This window comes from Lagenorhynchus albirostris, chromosome 6 (genome assembly GCF_949774975.1).
Source record: "Lagenorhynchus albirostris chromosome 6, mLagAlb1.1, whole genome shotgun sequence".
NCBI lineage: Eukaryota > Metazoa > Chordata > Mammalia > Artiodactyla > Delphinidae > Lagenorhynchus > Lagenorhynchus albirostris.
The window spans coordinates 47,071,598-47,096,256 of NC_083100.1; the positions used below are offsets into that span (position 1 = coordinate 47,071,598).

The following is a 24,659-nucleotide window of genomic DNA, read 5'->3' on the forward strand; positions in this document are numbered from 1 at the left end:
AATAGACTGTCGTGGTGACAGGGGCAGGAATATGGAGTCCAACTGGAGGTTTGGCAATAGTTCAAGTGAGAGAGGAAGGTGGTCTAGGTTAGGTCGTGGCAGTGGTAGAGATGGCAAGAAGGGGCCACATTCTGGCTATTTTGAAAGTAGATAATGATAGAATTTGCTGATATGTAGGATTATGAAGTTTGAGAGAAAGAGGAGAGTCAAGCCCCATGCCAAAGTTTGGGACAGAGAACAGAGTTGATATTTACTAAAATGAGGAACACCATAGAAAGATCAGAGTTGAGAAAACTCAAGGATACGTTCTTAGAATTAAGTTTAAGATTCCTATTAAATATTTAAGAGGAGTTCCAGAGGATAATGGAGTCTGGAGTTCAATGCAGAGGATCGGGTTGGAAATATTAATCAAAGTCATCTACATAGAAATGGTACTTACCAGCCATACGAATGATTAAGATCATCTCATATGGCACTGTCAGATAGAACTTTCTACAATGACAGAAATCATCAGTGTGGAGATACCTGTGCTTCCCGAAGTGGTAGCCACTGGCCACATGTGGCTATTGAACACTTGAAATGTAGCTGGTGTCTACAACACTGGACTGCACAGATCTAATGAATGACTGTAGGTGGAGCAGACAAGAACTCTGAGATCTGAGCCCTGGAATACTCTCTAGAGCTTAAAGGTCTGGAAATGGAGATTGAGACAAAGTAGCCAGTTGTGGTAGGTGGACAACCAAGAGAGTAGTGCCCAAGAAGTGAGAGAGGAGTGTTTCACAAAAGAGGAAGTGATTAATTGTGCCAAAAAGTCACTGTGCAGTTGAACTGAATGAGAACTAAGAAGAACCATGGCATATGGAGATGTGAAAGTAACTGGTGATCACTAATGAACATAAACACTATACCAGGTTCTCTGTTAGTTGATGGTTTGCAGATCTGTTAAATTTTAAAAACTTAAGTGACAAACCTCTTTATAACATTATAGTCATTAGATAGGCTGACTCAACAAAAGTTGATCATAATGCTAATTATTCTTATATTTCTGTTGAGCCCTTCTGTTTTTTTCTGCAATATTGAACATAAGTTTCAAAGATTAGGGTGAGACTGAGAAAGAGGTCAGTTAAAGGAGTGCAGTCAGAGAAATAAGTTAGAACATAAAATATTTTTATTAGTAATCTACACAAAGACAGATCATTTGAAGAAAATGTGGCATTAATTCAATTAGGAACAAGGAAAGTAAGAGAAGTGAATGGTATAAAAATATACGGAGTTCTTTCCAGCACAGCTGTTGTTACTTTTGAAATGTTCTTTAGCATCAGTTCTATAATCACATATTTTAAAATATTTAAAGTGCTTGTTGTTGAAATGCCACTTACCAAAGTGTGCACATCTCCTTCACTGAGTGTGAGATCCCGCTTAGTGATGAGATGGTTCCGGTCACCTTGCCCACCAATTGTGTCATTCTTTTCAGTTGTTTGCGAATTTGAGATCTAGGGTTACATAAATAAACTGGTGGTAAATAACAATGGAAAATATTTGGCACTGACATTTTGGCATAAACTGTTATACATGATTAAAATATAGTGACTAAAAATTTGGTATGACAGAAAATTCACCACTTAATATACTGCTAAAACTAAGCAAAGGAAATAAAGATTAGAGTCCTTAATATGCGGGAAAAAAATTACCTCTACCTAGCCATCATTTTCTCCCCTTGCATAGCTAGAGGGGAAACTGTAAAATACTTAGAAACAGCTTGAAATTTCACAGTGTACATCTGTGATGTATGTCAATCATGAGTATACATTTTTTGCTTTGTTTTCTTAACTTTCCTTACTCTGACCTGTGAATAGCTTCTTATCCAAACATATGTGCTAGGATGGAGAAGACTATATCCAAATAGAATTCCATAAAATGACATTTTTCTAGGTCAAGTCAAAAGAGCCAAGAGTAAAATGTTATATCTTATCCCAAAGACAAAAATTTCAACATCCAAACACCCTTGACACATATTACATGTGGATAAACCACTCTGCAATAAAACCAAAGTCAAATTGGGTCACTTAAGAATAACTCCGGATGGGAATTCCCTGGCGGTCCAGTGGTTAGGACTCCGCGCTTTCACTGCCGAGAGCGTGGGTTCAATCCCTGGTCAGGGAACGAAGAACCCGCAAGCTGCGAGACACGGCCAAAAAAAAAAAAAAACAAAGAGTATCTCCGGAGGCTCACTAAACACTACATAAATAAATGGTTTACTAGGACTTCACAAAATTCATCCTTACTCATTACACAAATAAACAATTTAATTCATAGTATACTGGTTATGAGCTAAAATATTTTCGCAGAATAGATTTATTATTAAAACAATTGTTTATTTCATGCATTTCTTTTATAGATTTAGAAAGAAAAGCAATAAAATATCATCATAATAAATAGCTGCTATTAAGTACATTACCTTAATTCTCAAAGGGTTGATCTCCATATCTGAAGTGCAGTTCATTGGCCCATCAATATCATATTGAAGGATGTACAACAAAGTGTTATTGTTATATTTGTAAGGCCACTGAAGATTTAGCATTGCCTTGCTGAATGAACTCGGACCGTTATTTCTCAGCTAATGAGGAGAAGGAAATGTAAATACTTAGGGCAAAAATCTATTCTATAATCCTTCCCCTACAGCAACTTTAGGAATCATTAAGCAACAGGATTTGAATAACAGTTTCCATAGTTACTCTAATATTACAACATAATCATTATTATGCAAAAGAATCAAACTCAACATCTGCCTCTGTGTAGGGCAGTATAAATCAGGATGAATATATAAACAAAAGAGGAAAAAGTTACTGATAAGTGGCATAGAAAATTTTCTTCCTACAGAACCAAAATTTTACTCAGTGACCTATTCTTTTTACTCAAGTAGAACTAACTGGTTTTATTTTATTATTAAAATAATAATAATAAAATATTACTTTTAAGTTAATTTTTATTATTTTTTTTTACTAATTGGTTTCAAACAACAATTTGTATAAACAGCTTTCTTTTACTACTGGAAGCTACTTGTCTAATAAAAATGAACTTAAGAATAGGGAAAAAATTCAAAGAAATCTCTGGTACATACTTAAACTATGCAGAGTTTACGTAAAAGTTAAATAGACTTGTTTTTTAAAAAGAGCCTATCTATTCCTCTCTTTGTTGGCTGTCTACCAGGTATCAGTTAAATCCAACAGCTGCAAACCTCGTAGATGTGCTGAACAACTGGCCCAACGTCTTCTTCAGTCTCAGGGTTCTCCTTGTGCTCCCAATTTGGAATCGGAAGAAAGATATGATCAGGACTTGAGACTCTAAACAATGACCAAAGAAAACCTACCATGAATATCAAAATGATATGGTCAGTTCATTTTCAAAAGTACCTAGTGTCCAAATGAATAAAATCAGAATTAATTAAAAAAAAAACCCATACATTTAACAGACAAAACAAAAACAGAAACTATACTTGTATGTGTACATGCACAGATGGACATACAAACTACTCTTTATTGAATGTAATGTAACAGGTGAATTGATAACAGGTGAACTTTTGCATAAAAGTTCAATAAATTTATTTTGTGCCACTTTTGCCATGTCTGGTTTATTTCCAAAGGATTATCAAATAAATATTTGGGGCTTTGGAATACACCCAGGACCTTCTTCTTTCTACAGAAGCTACAGTTCTAGTAAAACGACACCGAAACATGGAGTGTCTACTATCCAAAAGAAGCTAGGGGCCCTAGGACTTACTTTTAGGAAGTAACTACTTTTAAAGTAGTTTAAATCATGAGAATGAGATACTCAACTGGGTAATCATACTGACCCTCTTATCTCAACAGCAGCTAAAACAGCAAGGTCAACTTTGTAAGATACAACCGGGCTTACTTTGTCAAAAAGATTGGAGCTGAAAAAGAAAAAAATATATTTAGGACTGACTAGAGCATAATCGTCATCAATAGCATACAGAGGCAAATGCAGTGAAACTAAAAGTAAACAAATTAAAAGCAGTAAAGAAATGACAAACTACAAATCAAAATAATTACTTTCATTAGCATTTAATTCCAAGAAGATGATTTTTAGTTAACTTTTAGTTTTGTTTTACAAACTCAAAAGCAACATAAATTATTCTTATGATGTAAATATTGATTTTAAAATGCTACAATTAAGTACTAAAATTTTAGTCTATCCTATTCCAGAATATTTAAGTATACTGCATAATATATTTATAACAAATAATATTTCCTCCATAGTTATTATAAACGGAAAAAAGTTGTTTTCATACCTTTGGATTTGTAAGTCAAATTTCACGGAAGTATCCATCTCTGATTGCTGGTGCACACTGAAACGAAGACCAGCTAGGAGCTGAAGGAGGCGGGAAAGATGGCAATGTTAGTTAGAACAGTGTCAAATTAGTGAAATTCCAAATCCACCGTCCAAAGAAAAAAGAATAGGGTTTCTCTGAACTTACAATAAAACTGAAAGTACTCTAGCAAAGGTAATTAAGTCTGATCTTCTATCAAATCTCTATTATTTCAGATACTTGGGCCAATCCATAATGGAGCCTGTTTAACAATGATTAACCATAATTATATCTCCTTATAATATTAACTAATTATCTCCTTATTATATTAATATTAACCTTCTGAAAAATGCAAGAGGAATTGCTTGTTGACCCAATGACAGTATAGTAGTTATGCACAATAATTTGGTGACAGGAAGCTAACACATGAACTTGTGTTAATGGAGCAGGAAGGAAGAAACAGATGGCTTACAAGAGTGAGAGAACTTGGCTAAGAAGGACAGGTGTAGGGCCAGAAGCAGAATTTCTCCACGTCACCCACAACTCCATCAATAACAAACATCTTAACTTCTGCAGGAGGAAAATTGTTATTTTAAAGAAAAAACTGAGCTACAAGGTAAGGGAAAGCAGCCTTCTTGGGGGGGGTTACATAAATGACATCTAAAAATGGCCCTTCTAGGGGACCTTGTGAAACTGCCTCCCACTTTACAAAGCTTGGAACCAGCCACAAGAATCAACCTGGAAATATCTATACTGAGTGAGCAGTGAGTGAGAAAGATAGAGAGAATGAGAATATAAGAAAATAAAAAGCATGCTCACTTGTTAATGAAACATTGTAGTTAAACACTGTGTTAAATACATGTGAAAAAATGCAACTCTGGGTACTTTGTTCAAGCCCTTTTCCCTAAGAGACCTTATATCTAGAAATAATAATGACTTTTAATGGAAAATATATTTAAAGAAATATGAAATATTTATTTTTATTGAAATATATTTGACATATAACACTGTAAATTTAAGGTTGATTTGATACATTTATACACTGTTATATGATTGCCACTGTGGCAATAATTGCACCTCTGTCACATTACATAATTATCATTTCCTTTTTCTGGTTGGAATTATTAAGACCTAGTCTCTTGCAAGTTTGATGATTATAATACGTTACTGTTGTCTATAATCACTATGCTGCACATTAGAGCTTTAGACTTACTTGCAAGTCTGTACCCTTAAACAACATCCAATAGGAGAGATGCTGTTTATATGGGTAGATATGGAATATTCAGCCCCATAATATCATAGATCTTCAAATTACCAATATCTATGTGCTTATTAAATTAAATTCTATTGAAAAGGTAACATGAAATATACTGCTGTTTTTTTTTTTTTTCATTGATAATAGGAATTCTACAAGGTATATTTTTGTTTCCTTTTTAGAGGATTTGGGAAGCAACTCACTGAGTGCTTCTTCTCAAGCTCCTGGGCTCCCTTCTCCACCCCCTGAAGGGGAGCCTGATCCAACCACTGTGCTCTTTGATCCTACTGGGATGACCATATAGGTTTCAAGTTAATGAGATCATTCTAACTCACTTAAGAATGACAGTCTTGGTATTTGTCAGAGTAGCTTTGAGGATGCATTAAAGTGTTAGTTTAAAATATCAAAGTTACAATCTCAGTCCTTAGTTTCAACCATGTTCTCATCCATTTACCAAATTGAAGGTGAAGAGCAGCTTACTGAATACAGGTAATAACACAACCCATTACTTTAGTATCTTAATCAAAACTAAACTCTGATAATCATTACATTCTAAATCAAAGCCAGTTTACACACTATTTTGAAGTGCTTATAAAAAAATTACTATGGACAAACCCACAGAAAAATATGCTATTCTCTATAAAAGAAAAAACAATCCATTTAATTAAAATGCCTTACTTGAGTTCCAGCCTTCATTGGGTTTCCAAGGTCACATACCACCTGGCGGGTTTGGTTTTCTGTCTTAAAGGCACAGGAAAGTCTTGCTAAAGCCTTTGATAGACAAAGAAAAAGGATTGAAAGGAAAATAAATTAATGACCAAAAAAATGCAGAAGCCATAATAAGACTTTAAAGTTCCTAGACAATATCATGCAGTTGGATGATTAGGTTTCTGGCTTTACAAAGCAAATGCATCTATTTGAGCAATGAGGGGTACAAGGGAAAGCAGAATTGTGTACAAGTACCACATATAAAGTCAGAGTGTTTCTGAACGATCCCTAGAGGACATAGATACATAACCATATTACCTCTGAAAAATTATTTGATGGCCAGGCTTAGACACTTTATCCATCTGACCCTGTTTCAGGCACTTAGCTAGCAGTTTTGTAAACGTCCTATCAATGCATTATGCAAAGTTATTAGGCTTGAAAGGAATTATGTAAGATAGGCACTCTATTGTCTAGCAATTTAGCCTTAGGTAGAAAGGCTAAGCTTGTACTACACTAAATAGGGGAGCAGCTCATTAATGTTAATGTGAACTATGAGTGCATTTCAATTTTTAAAGGGGCAGCTTGCTTACTTCACTGTTGCGGACCACCCCGATGAAATCGGCCTGCGGTGGGATGGAAACGATGAGCTCAGCTTCATAGGCACCTTCCCCCTGATTCTGAGCCTTAACAATCAAGGTCAGAGGGTTGTCGTCCCCAATATAGATCTTCTTTTGATCACTACGAGTTAATACAAATCTAGACAATGAAAAAAGACTGCACGGCGAGAGCATGACTATTCAAAGCACTGACATGTTCAACAGTGTCTCGAGATTTTTTAAGACTACTCTACAGCTCAACAGAAAACTGGAAATAGCACACTGGGTGCAAATCCAATGCTTCTCCCAGTAAAAGAACACTGATGCCTTTAGCATATCACTATCACTCATATGTATTACGGAAGTAATTTTATATCTCTTTGTACTTATTAATCCCCTGATTTTTTTTCTAAAGGCTGAATTAATCATTTGTCATGATACTCACAATATTCGCTATAATTTGTACATCGTATAAAATGGTAATGAGTCCTTTGGTTAAGAGTATCTTTAAGAGGATATAATGTTACTTTGTGACACTACTCCATGCTGAATAGGAAGAGATCTGCTAACCTAGGTAGCCAGTGAAAACATAGCACCTATTTTTTTTAAAGCTCAATATTTATAGCTTTACTGAAAACCATGCATTATCCTCCAACATAACTAATTCTCATTACTATTACTTTAATAGAAAAATGTGTTCTTTCATTTAAATTTCTTATTATACAGTCTATAATTTGGAGCAAAACTTACCTATCTACAGAAACTTCCAGTTTGGGTTTACAGACATTGTCTTCACCACAGTCAAGCAGAATATGAGCCTAGAAAAAAATTTTATTTTTCTCTACATGAATAAATACCAGTACAGGTCACATATGCAGTGTATACCAATATATGTGTGGATGTATATGAATATACATTTATGCACACATGTATATATTTATATATACTCTACTTGTATATATACCTGAATTCAAAAGGGATCATGGCTGCCTGTTTTTAAATAGGTCAGTCTTAGCTAGTAAGAATGAAAAGGAAGAAAAAGATTTACAGGGTGTAATACAACTAGTTGGAACCTTTTAGTTCTACCTCAAATTAAGCTGTTAAGATTTTGGAATGAAGTACAGAAGAGAAAGTAATATTCAAGAAATGAGGGTTCTACTTTACTCAGCTGCTGCTAGCCAAGTTGTGTGACCTTAGAGGGATCAAGAGGGATCTTAAAGGGAAAAAACAGTGACAGGCTTTCTTAAAAAACAAAACAAAACAAAAACTGTATGTTTCCAAGTCACAAGGGAGGCACAGCTCCCCAGAATAGAATTGTATGGTAGAGATCTTAACTGTCAGTTTAATTGGGATGAAACCCAACAGTACATGTAAACTAATTCAATGACCTAGATGTAAACAGCTGCTATGCACTTCAAGAAGATGGGGGGAAAGGTCAGGACCAGTAGAAGAAACTTGAGGTGACTCCATAAGTGATACCAAATACAATCACTGCTAATTTAGTTCATGAACAAAGAACGGATTTAATGATATGTGATATGGTGTGTATTAAAAGTCCCAGTTAGAATGATGAGTATCTGAAGTTTGGAATGAAAAGTATTATGAAATATTTTTTTCAACATCTTTATTGGAGTATAATTGCTTTACAATGGTGTGTTAGTTTCTGCTGTATAACAAAGTGAATCAGCTATACATAAACATATATCCCCATATCTCCTCCCTCTGTGTCTCCCTCCCACCCTCCCTATCCCACCCCTCTAGGTGAACACAAATCACTGAGCTTTTGTGTATATAAGTCAATACAACTCTCTCACTTCCTCCCAGCTTACCCTTTATTATGAAATATTAATAAACTATGGTAAAGGGATATTCGACTAGCTACCATTCTACATTGAAGAGAGAGGATTAAACTGGCATTGGTGCAGCTATAGCCTTAAAATATGCTGTCAGGAAAGATAGTTTCAGAGATGGAAAAGAGAAAGCAATGTCTTCCATTCACAGAGAACTAAATCTCTACGGTTACATACTTAATATCTTGTACAGAGTAAGAACTTAATACATATTTGAATGAATAAATGGAGGGTAGGAAAAACAAAACTCTCTTTCTGCAGGAAGCATGAAATCTCTAACTCCAAAGGATTAGGGTACAGAAAGGGAAACTCAAAAGCTGCCCTGTCTGATATAGTAGCCACTAGTGAGCCACATGTGGCTTTTGAGCACTTGAAATGTATCTAACGCTACTGGGGAATTGAGTTTTATATTTCATTTAATATTAATTAATTTAAATTTAAAACTGATACTTGATTCTGCTACCGAAAAACTTTTAGTATGTTTAGAACAACTTGGCTATGTGAATCTACTTTTTCAATTATAAATTATATGAGTTCTAAATACAGAAAAAATATTTCTGATGAAGCTTTAGCATCTGAATTGAGATGCGTTGTAAGTATATAATACACTCTGGATTTTGAAGACCGTAAAAAACAGAACTTAAAAAATTTCACAGAAAATATGACTATTTGGAAATATGGTCTTAAAGAAGTAATTAAGTTAAAATGACATCATTAGGGCGGGCCCTAATCCAATATGACTGGCACTTTATAAGGAGATCAGGACATAGACACAGAGGGGAAATGATGTGAAGACACAGGGAGAAGGTGACCACCTACAAGCCAATGGGAGAGGCCTCAGAGGAAACCAACCCTGCAGACACCTTCATCTCAGACTTTAAGCCTCCAGAATTGTGAGAAAATAAATTTCTATTATTTAAGCCACCCATTCTGTAGTATTTTGTTATGGCAGTCCTAGTAAACTAATACAGATATATTATTAAAATTAATGTCACCAGTTTTCTATGTTTTTTTTTAATGTTACTGACCAGTATATTTAAAATTACAAATGTGGCTAACATTATATTTCTAACAGACAGCAGTACTTCGTAGAGAGAGTACAGTAAAAAAGTTTGTAAAGTGACCAGTGAAATAAAGGGCCATTTTAGAGAGAAGTAAATAAGAATGATGGGATAGGTAATTAACATCGAAATGAGAGTACATAATAAAGCTAAGAATACAGAAAAAAAGATGCCTAAGAGTAGGTAATGTTGGTGCTGAAACAAATGTAGAACACAAAGGAAACAAAGATTCAAATAATGAAGAAAGTGGGGTGGGGACAGGGAAAAAAACCAAATATTACTGAAGTTATTATTCCCTCAAAGTGGTTTCAAAAGTTAACCAATTTGATTAGCTGGCTTTAAACTGTATTGGTATTAAAGAGATTGGTGATCTCAGTAAACTAAACAAAAGTAATGTTAACACTAATAAACAGTTTCCAAAAAATTATAATGAGAAAATAATCATAACTCCTATAACAAAACACATAATGTAAAAGGACAAGCAATGATTAACTTTTCTAAAAAATGTAAAATTGAATGACAGACTCTAAGAGGCTCAGCTGTTCATTATTAAATTATTAATCAACATAATATTGTATATCCCCTAAAAATAAAAATTGTAAGAAATATGAACACAGAACTATGTTTTAAAGTTCTATATTAATGGGTAGTAGAAACTAGCACGTATACTATTCATGTGCAAAATGAAATATAAAATAAATTGTTAAAATATAAAAATTACAAAAGACTTTAAAAAATTTTAATTTGCCTTATGCTGCTGTCATGTATATATAGTCTTCTCAAATTACGAAAAAAATAGTTTATGAGATCTTAACAAGTTAGACAAAGAAGTAACAACCTAAATGTAGGGTAAAGCATTCTATGAGAGCAGAAATATTAATCTAAAAATATGAATATGTAATAAAAGAGGAAAAAATAGTAAATACAATAACATTTGAATGTATGGGTTTTACATAGGATTTTCTAAAAATATTTTAATATAGTCTTTATAAAATTTTATGTTGCTATATTTGGTTTTATGAAAAGAATGATTTATGTACTATATATGCATATATGTGTGTACATATACTATTTTTTACAATTAAAATATAAATCAAAGGTAATATAAATAAACTTGTTTAGCAAAATAGAAAATACTATGTAAGTAAATTGGCATTTTGTTGTTTTCCTTGAACTATTTTACTGGTTTATGTGTATGAAATGTGACCCTGTCTTCCTCTGCATACCTCTAAGTTCTGAGTGGCTTTAAATGTCTTTGACCTGAAAATCCAGATTCCTTCTCCTGACTTCTCTGAGTAAAACCCAACATTATAAAAGCAATCCCTTATGCTACTTAACAATATGAACTATAAGACTTTAAAAAGACAAAAGTATAAAATTAATGATAAATTAATAAAGTACGGTACCTGTCGACTAATATTGGCAGGAGTGAATTGGTTAAGAATAGGCTGCAAGCCTGTCGCATCAGCAGCTGTTCTATAATCCAACCGATACTCCATAAAAATAGTAATTGGAGTGAGTTTGTCTCTAAATTCAGATTCATCCTAAAAATGGAAAAGCTCTGAATTAATGATGACACCAACCTATGACATCAAGCTATCTGGAGAAATCCATAAGTACACAATACAAAGCCAGCTGTATTCACTCACCCCTTGATCAAATTCTACAAAAACTCTTTGAAAAACTACACTTACATAAGAATAGAATATCCAAAAAGAAGATTATCATTATCCAGTGAGAACACTTAATCAACTTTGTTTTATAATGTAATACTTGATTCACGCAAAAATATATGAGGTATGTTAATAAAATGAGCACTCAAATACACACCCAATATAAATAATAACTAGGACATAACCTATATTGCTAAAGCTACCCACATGCTCTTTTCTCTTTTCATCCCTTTGTCTTCCTTCCAGAGGTAACCATTCCCTTGTTTGCTTTCAGCAGTTTTACTCTAGTGTGTGTGTCCTTGAACAATATGTTCTTCAGATTGCTTTTCCTGTTTATTTTAAAATGAGACCATACGTATTCTTCTGTCATTTGCTCTCTGTTCAACACTTTTTAAGATTCATTCATGCTGTTACATGTAGCGAGGTTAATTTTTACTGTTGAGTAATACTTATCATATAATAATTTATTTACAATTTATTTATCAATTCTTCTGTCAAAGGTTACTAGGACTGCTTTGGATTTTTGGTTTGTTTTTGCTATTACAAAAAAAATGTTGTAATGTATTGTTCTACATAGTGGCAAGGAGATTTGTCAGCTCTGTAAGATACAATATTATTTTCCAAATTCTTCATATTGGCAACTTATACTGCCACGAGCAATGTGTAAGAATTCTGATTAACTCACATCTTGACCAAGCAATAGGTACTGGCAGACTTTGAGTGTAAAATGGTATTTCTTCATAATTGTAACGAGGTATTTGTCTTGTTTGCTCACATCATGAATAGTTATTTAATTTCATCAAAAACCTTTCCCTGCACTTAAGTAAGATGGCCATGTTTTCAGTCTATTCATGTGTAAAGTTACATTTCTATACTTTCAATGTTAACCCAACCTAGGATACATCCAAGTTGGTCTGTTTTTTAATCTTTTTTTATAAACTTCTAGGATTTAGTTTGCTTATATTTGGTTAGTAACTTTACATCTATGTCTTTGTATAACACTGTCATGAATTCTCCTTGCTTATACTAGCCTCGGTCAGTCTGGGTATCAGTTACACTACCTTCACAGAATAAGCTGGAAATATATTTTATTTTTCTATTCTAAGAGTTTAACATTGGAATGTCTCATTCTTGACAGTTTGTTAGATATTGCCTATAAAACCATCTAGGTCTTGTGATTCCTTTGTGTAAAGATTTTTAACTGCCAGTTCAATTTTTTTAATGGCTTATATGGTTAAATGAATTGTTCGGGTTCTTCAAATGACAGCTGTGTTGTGTTTTTCTAAGAATGTCTGCTTTCTCTCAGTTTTTCTATGTCTTAGGAGAAGGTTATTCATAATATTTTATTAATTCCTCCATTATCTATAGGTACATCTTTTTCAATTCCTATTTTTGTAGAGGCTTTTGGGGGTTTGTTTTTCCTTCATCTTTTTCTCAATCTTTCATTTAAATTAAATATCATTTAAAGCTATACATTTACCTTTACATTCTGCTTCTGGGATATCCTACACATTTTGATATGTAGTATTTTCATTATAATTTACTTCTAAGTAAATTCCTAATATGATCTCTTTTTTGATCCATAAGTTACTTAAAAATCACAATTCCTAATTCCCAATTTATCTTTGCTATTGATTTCTAAAGATTGCACTGTAATCAAATAGCATATTTTCCATGATTCCAATTGTTTCATATTTGTTCAGACTTCCTTTATATGTATATATGGGGAAATTTTATATTCTCTAATTGTTGGATGTCAAGTTCTATATAGGTATATAGGTCTACTAAATCGAGCTTGTTAATTATGTTGAGTCTTCTAAATCTTTACTGATGTTTTTGTCTTTTTTTTTGGCCATACCATGGGGCATGCAGGATCTTAGTTCCCCAACCAGGGATCGAACCTGTGCCCCATGCAGTGGAAGCATGAAATGTTAACCATTGGACCACCAGAGAAGTCCTGATGTTTTTGTCTTTTAAAAAAAATTTCATCCTTTATTTCATTAAACATTTTATACACACTTATATTTTGTAACTGATAATTCTAACATCTCAAGCTTTTGCAGGACTAAGATTTATTTGCTGTGTCTTCTAATGGCTTATTTCCTGGTGTGTTTAGTACTTTTTTTAGAAATGAATTCCTATTTGATTGAACTTAACCTATGGGACCCATACTAGATTGCTCCAGTGAGACCTTGTATTTACTCTTGCAGAAGTCAGGGCGCATCTTTGTTTTGGGAACACTTTAGCCTTGTGGAAGACTCTGGACCTAATGCAGGAGGCTCAGGTCAGACCCCTGGTTTGCAGAAGGCCCCAGGCGAGCCTGAACCCCTGTGCTGGTGTCTGCAAGTACAGCTCACCCTCCGCCCAGGCTCCATCCCTCCCTCCCTAGCCATCCTGGCTCACACACTTGCTTACAACTCGTAAGTCAGGTTTAGCCAATGTAGTTTTTTCATTGATTGCTTATGGTGGGGGGCGGGGGGGGTGGATTTCTTTTACTGTCTTGAGAGTCCAGCAATATTTAAGAAATATGTTTGTCATAATTTATTCAGTAGCATTGTTGTGGAAAGGCCACATGCAATATCCAGTCTGACAAGCGTAGAAGTCCATTACTCAAGTTTGACTCTTTAAAAAGCCCAATTTCCTCAAATGCATTTTTCTGTCTTCTTTTTGATTTACTACCAAAAAAATTTACAGAAAGTGAAAATCATTTAGATGAAAAGAAAAAATAATAAGTAGAAAGAAGAGATAATGGATAATCTCTTACCCGCAGATATGCTATTAGTTCTTCACATTGCATCTGTCCCCCCCTTGAGATGGTCATGTTCTTGGAGTGACCCGGGGACCTGTTATGGAGAAATAGTGCTCGTCGAATTGCTCCTTTTTGCTTGAGTTTATCCAAAAGAAGCTCCACCTGGAAGTCTATACAAACCAAAGGATTTATAACCAACATAATCTTTATGGACACCTATCTGTCCTAAATATCTCAAGTTTTCATTTAAACAGAGATATTTATCCCTTAAGAAGTAATCTGCTTCTAACTCATTAAAAATGTCTATACACTGCAATGAGATGACAACATATTAATTCTGAATAAATATTTAATAATTAAATAACTGATCCAACTATCCCCAAATTAATGTCATCTATTAAATTGAGACAATAGATAATGATGGTAATAAAACAACTATCAGATAGAGGGGAAATTTTTTCTTTTAATTTAAGCTGAGAGGAGGAAGTTCAGAAATAAAATATATGAATTAAGACTTTTATCACTAATGCAGGTAGCAGGACTCTTGCTGACTGTGATTAAGAAATGTTTACTAATATGCACCCATACCCCATACCATTACATTCACCATTATGATGAATGAGCAGTTTGCATCACTTGCAACTCCTACTTCTAATGAAGCTATTGTATCAAACTATCAGGTAAATATGTCCCTCGTGAAGCAAATAACCAAATATGGCTGACTGGGTCAAGAATCATCTTAAAATGAATGTGCAGCCAGTGAACAGTCTGAAGCACAGTTGTTAGACTACTGCCTTCTAAAATCAGTTCTTCTTTAAATAGTTTCTTCAAAGGAGATGAGAGTGCAGATCTTTAAAACCACAAGTCTCTTTCTAAGTTTCTCTAAATGCTGAACTTCATGTCAAATCTGAGTGAAAAGCCAGGGTCATTTTGCTTCTTGTTCTGTTCCACCCACCCTGTGAGAAATAGCAAGCTCCTGCTTCTGGCCTCTTGAAATTGCCATTTTGCCTGTGCAAAATACTCCTCCAGACATCGCTTAGCTCCTTCATTTCCTTCAGGTCTTTACTGAAAAGTTACCTTCCAGAGAGACCCGTTCTTGCTACTCTATGTGAACTTTCACGCACAAACACACCCCCAAGAGACTCAGTCCTCTATCCAGAGCTTTACTGTTATTCCTTAGCACATATACCGACAAATCTCCACAACAGTTACTTAACTCTCCTACCTTGCTCTCAGAATCACATAAACCATTTTTTGGACCGGAAGAGTCAAGTTAGAATTTGCTGTGTGGGCTAAATTTAGTGGTCTAACTTTTTTTCCTTCTCTCTGTTTCTAAACCACCTCTACTCTGGAGATGACTGGGGCTTCTCTAAGACAAAGTATAAACTTTTCAGTAGGTCACTGACTTATAAACAGTGATACTTATTTCTCCTAGAGTTCACTTGTCTCATAATGATAACTGTTTAACATTGTGAAGGCCATATTTACCACTAACTGTTCACAATGTCAATAAATGTATTATTTCTGAATTGGCTTAAGAGTTGCCAAACAAAATAATTATGTTGCAATATTAAATGTCTTTAAGCATAAACATTCAAATAAAAAAGCAATAACAACTATTTGAATAGCTATTCAAATGTCCTAAAACATTTTTTAAGTGCTATGTATGCAGCATCATTAAAATAATATAATTTTTCCATAGAACACTTACTAAGTTTCGTGGGAAGTGCTCCTTTGCCATCTGCCTTTAAGCAGAACCTGACATTAAAACTGTAGAAAAATAAAAAATAAATACAAATCCCATAATCCAGGTTAGACATTTTTCCCATTTATATAGCATTACTTATTTGTTTATTTATTTATCTTGGAATTGGAATTACAATTCAAACTTTAAAATACCAAAAAGTCACAATGCCTACAATTAATTTTTATAAAAAGACAGTAAAAGAGATTATCTATGCCTCTCTTATTCTCTTATTTATTATTTGAAAAACTCACTATAGGTGACATAATCTGATATTACCATGTAACAGTTTCCCCCTTTCCCCCCAAAATACACAAAGTAGATGAAATTATAGTATATTGCTTAAAAAATTAAATATTTACTATGCCAGTTTAGGATACCTAATACCCTCTCATTCTTCATAATAATCTATTAGATAAGCTATCATCCCTATATTACAGATTGAAAACTGAGGCTTGGATGTTATTAATTTTCCCATTTTCATGGAACACATATTGAACAGAATTAGAATACAAACTCTAGTCTGTACGATTCTAAAACTTTTGTCGTTGTTACACTTTTGTTACACTGATAATATTTATTTTTTGTTGTTGTTGTTATACTTTTGTTACACTGATAATATTTACTTAGCTAGACATTTTTTTATTATGACCCAAATCTCACATTTCTTTGTTTTTAAATCTCATATTTCTAATACTTAATTCACATTGTGAAGCCTTGTATCTTTCTTTATGTCTTAATGTTATTTTTAAAACATGAAGCTATACAGAATAATCTAATTCATCCTTCAGTAATTTAGGCATGTTTCCTTTCATGGAAAGGAATGAGACAAAAAAAAGAGAGAAAGAAAAGAATTTCCTAACCTCCTGTCAAGCTTATAGAATCTGTTGATAAATTTAAATGAGGGAAATGACAGTCCAGATTTAAAATAAATGTCTCACTTATGAAAAAGCCCCATAAAGCTCCCTTTAATTAGCAAGCTCCTCTAGAACAGTATTTTCACAATTTATTACTAGGTTATGACATCAGTTTAATGGGTGTGTCCAGCATCTTAAAAAAATGAATATGTAAAATTGAGTTAAGTATCAAGGGTGAGATTTCATGAAACTTTTGTTTTAATTACATGCATGTGTTTACTGGATTATGATGTAAAATGTATGTCATCCTACACGTCATATTCGAAAACATATGAAAGCTACTGGTCTAGTTAGTGTATTCGAAGCCTTCACCTTGTTGCCATAATCATAAGCACATCATCAGCCATGTGCAGCAACTTCACCAGGACACAAAGGGTGAGCGAAGGGATGGAAGTCAGTAAAACTTACAAAATCTTGAGAACAACTTCACTGCCAGTCAATGAAAATGAAGACTAAATATTACTGAATTTTTAATGCAATCCAATGAAAGAAATAAAAATTTTATTATATACATGTTTATTTATTTAATATATTTTATTATAAACAAAATTTTGAAAAATGATTTTAATAACAATAATACATAATTCAAAAACAAAATCAGAAAAAATATCTTTTCTTTTTTTTTTTAAATATCTTTTCATTAGCTCTTCTGAAGGAAAATTTTCCCAGCTTCCAATCATTTTACCCTTCTTCTGTAAGTTCTCTCTGATTTTTCTATGTGAGCAAGGAACATGAAGTGAACAGTGTTTCCCAAAGTGGAGTACTCATGGTGAGGTTTTTTTTTTTTCCTTTGGCCGTGCCATGCGGCTTGCGGGATCTTAGTTCCCCGAGCAGGGATTGAACCAGGGCCCGTGGCAGTGAAAGTGCAGAGTCCTAACCACTGGACCACCAGGGAATTCCCCATGGTGAGTTTATATATGGGTCAAGACTTTTCATTATTAATTTTAGGTTTATTTTGACATGTATGAGAAAGACACTGGTTTCTCTATTTTATTTTAATATGTTTTAAAGTAAATCATGAGTCAGTTTAAAGAAAAAAGCCTTAAGAAAATTATAAATACAGGCAGAATGAAAACATAGCAAAAAAATCATACAACATAGAGAAAAGTAACATACAAATAATGGAAACTTAAGAAATACTGGACTAGAGAAGAATTCAGACATGAAGCTTACAAAACTATATTTTTCTTTAGAAACTAGTAAAAGAACAAATAGAAGACCAATACATTAAAACAAACTATTTTTTTCGTACAGCTAGTCACAGATATTAAATCTGAAAAAGATCATTAGTTTTTAAAAATTAAAATGAAAATGTTCACAGGCTTGTTTAGCATTAAATATGAGTTCTGAAATCTTATTGGCTTTATTTTTTAATATATTCACTGAGATGCATAATTTTTTAAAATTAGTTTCCTACTAGTTTATAGCATATTTCTAGAGCCTTCTACATATCTTCTTTGGAACAATATTTCTATAATTCAATCTATGACAAGAAAATAGAGTGTACCCATAGAAACTGCTTTAGCAATATTTCAGCCTCCCCCTCCATTTTCAATTGTTTTTATAATGACTGAACCAATAATCACAATAATAACTATTACTAAACAAACATCCTTACCAGGAAACTTTGAGATCTGTCCCAGGCAGTGGGCAGGTTTTATTGTCTTGATTTAAAATGCTAGGATACACTTCAAGGCCAGCGTTTACAGTGATAACTGGTCTGGCCCTGGTTTAAAAGAAAAGAAAAGAAAAAAAAAGTTATTTAAAATGTTAGATTGATCTAAGCATTTCAGGTTCACATTCATTGCATATACAGTGTGATGTTCACTAAAGCAGTGTTTATAATAGCAAAAAGAATGGAAACAGCCTAAACTTAGCATGACCAAATATTCCAGTTTGCCCAGGACTGTCTTGACTTTATCAGTGAAAGTCCCATGACCTGGTAAATCCCCCTCAGTTCCAGGCAAAGCAGGACCACTGGTCACAACCTATCTGAATGCAGCCCATTAAAGCAAGATGGTTAAACAAGTTGTGGGATATCTACCTAATGCAGTGCAATACAGTGGGGGAAATGAGTGCTGTAAAGCCATCTGTGCTAATATGGGATGATAATAGCCAAGACATAATGAGAGGAAAAAAACACCATGTACAAAGGATGCATACACACACACACACACATAATTTTTTAATGCTCAGAATACTTCTGATAGGATATACTAATAAAACTAGTAACTGGTGTGAGAGGAAGTATATTTCTCTTATTGTATGCCCTTTTTACATTGCTTGAATTTTTACCACATGTATGTATTACTTTGTTAATAGCAATTTAAAAAACTGAAACAATAAATTAAAATACAGTTTCCAAAGTTCAGATGCACAGGTTTACGCTCTGTACAAAAATACAGCAGCCTCAAGGCAGTGTATCTGTCTCAATCATGATAAATCCTGGAATCTGTACAGACACAAGCTGCCCCGAGAAGCACAATCAAGTTGACCCATCACAACCTCCACTACACAGTACCAGTGTTAGTTTTCCTGCCATGTATAAGCACAGTCCATAGAGGAGTAAACATCTTAATCTACTTGGGAGGCTAGTTGATATTGTAAGGCACGAGGAATTGATGAAATTCAGAGAAATACTGGGAATATGTATGAAGCTGGGAAATGGAGATATGTGGATTTATACATATTGCTCTAATAAAAATATTCATTTGGGGAATCATTACATACTGCCCTTGTGGTCACAGAATGCTATGGCACAAACACCAAGTTAAGTTCTTGTCTCTTAGAGGAAAATGTAAACTCCTCTAATTTTAAACTCATATAATCTAAAACACAGGAGAACACCTTTGAACATAATTTAAAGAACAAAAAGGGAAAATTCTGAATGCTTTCCTAAATAAAAAAATCTAGGGCTTCCCTGGTGGCACAAGTGGTTGAGAGTCCGTCTGCCGATGCAGGGGACACGGGTTCGTGCCCCGGTACGGGAAGATCCCACATGCCGCGGAGTGGCTAGGCCCGTGAGCCATGGCCGCTGAGCCTGCGCGTCCGGAGCCTGTGCTCCGCAACGGGAGAGGCCACAACAGTGAGAGGTCCGCGTACCGCAAAAAAAAAAAAAAAATCTATAGCTTTCTCTACTTTGGGATCTCCTTGTATCATTACTACTTGCCTGAAGCAAATCTTAAATAGAAAGAACAAATTTTATCATTACTTCAAGAAAATTAAACTGAAATTCAAACACTGGTGCTTAACTATAAAACTTTCATATAATTCATAATATTCCTATATTACCAGATAATGGAAATGCTTACCTGTATAACACAGCTCTATCTACACCAAAAGCTCCTACAATTAAGTCTTAAAAGAGAGCAGAAAAATATGTTAATAATGATTTTTTTTAATTCACATATCATTCCATAAAGCTCTCAATGCATATAATAAAGATACAGACATAGTCTCAAAACTATTCTTCATTAAGTGGTTGTAAGACAACATCTAAAAGGCTAAAATGTATATGAAAACTTTAAATATGCTATCATCAATGGCAAACACTCATCATAAAACTAATTTTTTCATTCATCCAGGTAGACAAGAATCTTTTTAATGGATACGTAGTAAAATTCAGCAACAATAAGGAAGTGTATACCACGCAAACACACACACATCCCCAAAGGAAAAAGCTTTATAGATGCCTGTGGATTTTACAATTTCATTGTAAAATTTCTCTTTTTCATTTACTTATTTTGTTTCAAAAACAAAACAAAACCAAAAAAGCACAATACATATACACTTGATCCTTGAACAACATAGATCTGAACTGCGCGGGTCTAGAACTGCGCAGGTCTACTTATAAGTGGACTTTTTTTCCACTGAAAAAAGTCCACTTTTTGTTCCACATACTATAGCACTACACAACCTAAGGTTGGCTGAATCCGCAGAGGTGGAACTGTGGATACAGAGGGCCGAGTGTACAGTTAGTTATATGTGGATTTTTGACTGTGCAGAAGGTTGGCACCCCTAACACTCACGTTGTTCAAGGGTCAACTGTACCTAGAATGCTTAGAATGACAGCAGATAGCATCCAAATCAAAAAGAATAGAATGCATTAGTTTTTATAAGTAGCTGGTACCACTGGTTCACAATTAGGAAAAAATGAAATCAGAACTCTCTCTCAGTATACCCAAGCTAAATTTGACGAAGCCCTTTCTAAGCAGAAAAGTACATGAGAAACCATAAAGACAGGTACAATGGATTACATAAAAATTAAGAATTTCTTTATGCCCCCAAAGAAAACATGACAAAACTGAGAAATATATGTAAGAGTTAAGGAGTTAAAACCTTCAATATTTAAGGAACAGCCAGAAGTTTAAAAAAAATGAGTGAAAGAAAAGAAAAACAACATTCCAATAGAAATGGAGAAAAATAGATGTAGAAAGGAAATTCACAAAAGTAAATATATATATGCAAGTAAACAAAAATGCTTATTACCCTGACTAATAATCCAAAACTGTAGATTAAAACAAAATAACATTTTCCACCTACCATATAAAGTTATTTTAAAAAGAAATAAAAGATGACCACCAGTGTGGGCACAAATGTGGGAAAATAACTCACTTACTGCTGGTAAGTGCTTAAAAAAGTTGCAAAACCTTCTTTAGAGGGATTAGGATTGTAATTTGACAAGGTGTATCAACAGCCTTAAAAAAAAAAGTGCCTAATCTTTGACATAGCAATTCTAGAATTTTGTCCTAAGGAAATAATCAGAGGAATGCACCGGAATTATATATAAGGATACAAATGCCCCCAAATAAAGTTAAATAAGATATGATACAAATATTTGATAGAATGGAAAACATAAATTCATGCTTCAGAAGAATAATAACATGGGGAAATATCTAATACTTTAAGTGAATAAAATATGCTAATAACAGTGCATAATTGTATTTTGTTAAAAAAATTGTGTGAATGCACTGGAAAAAAGAAAGCATATTGAATGATATGCTTTGCTATATTTTCTAAAAGTTCTATAATAAATATATTACATTTATAACAAAAAATTCTTGAAATAACAGTAACATAGATAAGAATCAACTTCATGTCCTGTTTCTAAAAGCACTTCAACATATTATATATTGAGCTCATTAACTGTTTGAACAGCAAAGTAATTAAATTTTCCGCATTATACTTCACTTAAAGAGTATATCCGTTATGATCCTAGATCCATTAAAATATTCCAAAGTATATAAGAGCCAGAAAAAGGCCTCACTTCTTGTACCGGCACAAACCAGTGGGCAAGCTTGGGCAAATTACCTTTCTCAGTCCTTTTTCTCATCCAGAAAATGACATAATAATGAGCTGAGCTACCTCATATTCCTCACCAGCCTTATTGTGAGAATTTACTGAGATAATATATTTCATAAAAATCACGATGATTAGTCAAGTCCATAAAACTGCTAGACCATTAAAAACAAAAAGAGATGGCTGACATTTGAAAACTTAGACTAAGCTTTTGTTTATAGCTTCCACATTCTGACATTTCATTACAGACTTCAAGACAATAAAAGAAGTACGTGCTTTATATTGGAAGCTCCCAGGAAACAGCTGTCTGTGCTTTGTATGCCCTCAGTAACGAGAACAGTGCCTTGAGCAACGGCAAGGGCTTGAACAGTAGTTGAAATACTGAATTTAAATGATTTATAACAGAAATCAAGAGAGCAGTAACTAATACTACTTGCTATTAGGACGGAAAAATCTAAGATGCTCTTTGTATTTCTAGGAAAGCACCTGGATATCCATTCTTGTCTATATCCGTGGCTCCTTTCATTGAATAGCCGAAGCTTGGTGGCATGCTCCGAGCAGCCCACTTCCCTTCAAGGATCTGAGATGGTATCGCATTCAAGCCTGTGGGTCTTCCATTGAAAATATAAACAATTCCTTTTTTATCTTCACCCCCATATGGAGCAGCAATTGCAATATCTGAGGGGGAAAAGGAAGAGGGGAAGAGGGAGGAGAGGGAAAAGAGGGAGGGGAGAAGGCGAGGAAGAAAGGAGGAAAGGAGAGTGGGAGGGAGGACGGCAAGGATGGAGAGAAGGAAGTCTTAGTACTCATCATTATTTCTGTGGAAAAGATCTTAACATCTTTAGAACCCATGTATCATGTTTATCGATTCAAAGTTCAGTAGGGTACTCTTTTTTTTTTTTTTAAACCAATGCCATAAAACCTTTATTTCCACTGGGATCGCATGTACAATTCTCTTCTCTTTCTGGGAAAGAACTTTTCCCATTCCCCATTCCAGGACACATCCTGGCCATTCTCTCCTCTCCCTTTGGCTGGGCTACCCCATGGGACCTAGGAGACTTCCTGCGGCCGGGAGTTGCACAGGAAGCAGAGGCAGCTGTGGTCCCACGGAACCCTCATGTGGTCATGTCCAAGATAACAACCTACTACTCAAAGTAGGAAGCCCTCGAAGAAGGAATGAGTCCTCTGGGCAGCCAGGCTCTCTACTTCAGGCAAAGCAGCCATGCGTGGTGGCAGTAGGGTACTCTTAATTCAAAAGCAACAACCAAATTCAAGGAGATTCAAGCAAAACTGTATGGAAATGACATTAATTTGGAGCCAGATATTCCAGGTCTGTCCGGGTTTGTCCAAGCTTAATTAATCACTTGGACAAATCGCTTAACCAGATATTCCGGGTCTGACCTTGGACAAATAGCTTAACCATTCTGGACCTCAAATGCCTCATCCTTAAAATAGAGGGGAAGGGACATGTAAAAAGATTCCTCTAAGGTTCATTCTAGCTCTTAAAATTCTAGTTAATTTAGTTGGGCATGGTTTTCAGGTTTTTTGAGAAGTCAACCTGACTCAGAAAGTTGAAAGTTATGATTTCATCTCTATCTTGCTCAACTTATACTGAAATGAAATAAACAATAAAAAGTTTGAAATGCTTTAAAAACAAAACAGTACACCAAATAGTCACTATGACCTTTCCTCACTCTAGAATATATTACAAATAACTATGCCCACTTCCCTCTATCTTTGCTGGTCCCACCCTGGACAAGCCATTCTCATTCTTTGCCTGGACCCCTAAAGCAGCCTAAGTGGCCTCCTACTTCTACTCTTGCCCCTATAATCCATTCTCTTCAAAACTGCCAAATGTTAATATCATGTTATCTTCCTTCTTAAAATCCTTATTTCCCAAAGCATTTACGTGTTACCTGGTTTGTCCATTCATCACCCCACTCCCAACCCCAAGTCTACCCTCACTCACTCTTCCTACCAATCCCGGCCCTTTTCTCTGTTTCTTAAACTCAGCAAGCTAGTCCCCATCTCTGGATTTATACTTGCTGTTCCCTCTGCCTTAACAGTTCTTGCTCCAGAGCTTTTCAAGCTTTGCTCCTCCTGTTTGTCCAAATCACAGTTCAAATGTCATCTTGTCAGAGAGGCTGGCCATGCTATGGAGCAATGCACTCTCCCCTCTCCATCTAGGTACTCTATCACGTTACCTTGCCTTTTTCTGTTTAAACCCACAGCCTTTATCACTATCCGAATTTCCACTTTAAGTGTTTACTCTATGGCTCCTCCACAAAACATAAATTTCATGAGAGCAAGGATGTGTCCATCTTGCCTATGATAGCCCCTATATACCAGCCATTCTGAACTGACTCTATTTACTTAATATACCTGAAATGTTTTCAGCCCCCTCAATGCTGCAACCCCTGAGACATCAAAGACACCTTGGTCACTCGTCTTTTCTGTAAGACCATCATGCCCAAGAAT

General features: G+C 34.5%; 1 protein-coding gene across 3 annotated transcripts in view; it reads right to left on the reverse strand.

Moving 5' to 3' along the window:
- Positions 1-24,659, reverse strand: part of ITGAV (integrin subunit alpha V) — a 93,951-nt gene that overhangs the window by 14,518 nt on the left and 54,774 nt on the right. For all 3 annotated transcript variants that reach the window (XM_060152484.1, XM_060152487.1, XM_060152486.1), the window contains exons 13-26: positions 22,668-22,859; positions 20,195-20,240; positions 18,502-18,609; positions 15,934-15,992; positions 14,238-14,392; positions 11,207-11,344; positions 7,640-7,707; positions 6,884-7,031; positions 6,264-6,356; positions 4,313-4,392; positions 3,854-3,934; positions 3,239-3,344; positions 2,459-2,617; positions 1,380-1,493 (exon numbers count right to left, since the gene is read on the reverse strand). In XM_060152484.1, the coding sequence (XP_060008467.1) occupies positions 1,380-1,493; positions 2,459-2,617; positions 3,239-3,344; positions 3,854-3,934; positions 4,313-4,392; positions 6,264-6,356; positions 6,884-7,031; positions 7,640-7,707; positions 11,207-11,344; positions 14,238-14,392; positions 15,934-15,992; positions 18,502-18,609; positions 20,195-20,240; positions 22,668-22,859 (1,547 nt within the window). The remainder of the gene's footprint in view (positions 1-1,379; positions 1,494-2,458; positions 2,618-3,238; positions 3,345-3,853; positions 3,935-4,312; positions 4,393-6,263; positions 6,357-6,883; positions 7,032-7,639; positions 7,708-11,206; positions 11,345-14,237; positions 14,393-15,933; positions 15,993-18,501; positions 18,610-20,194; positions 20,241-22,667; positions 22,860-24,659) is intronic.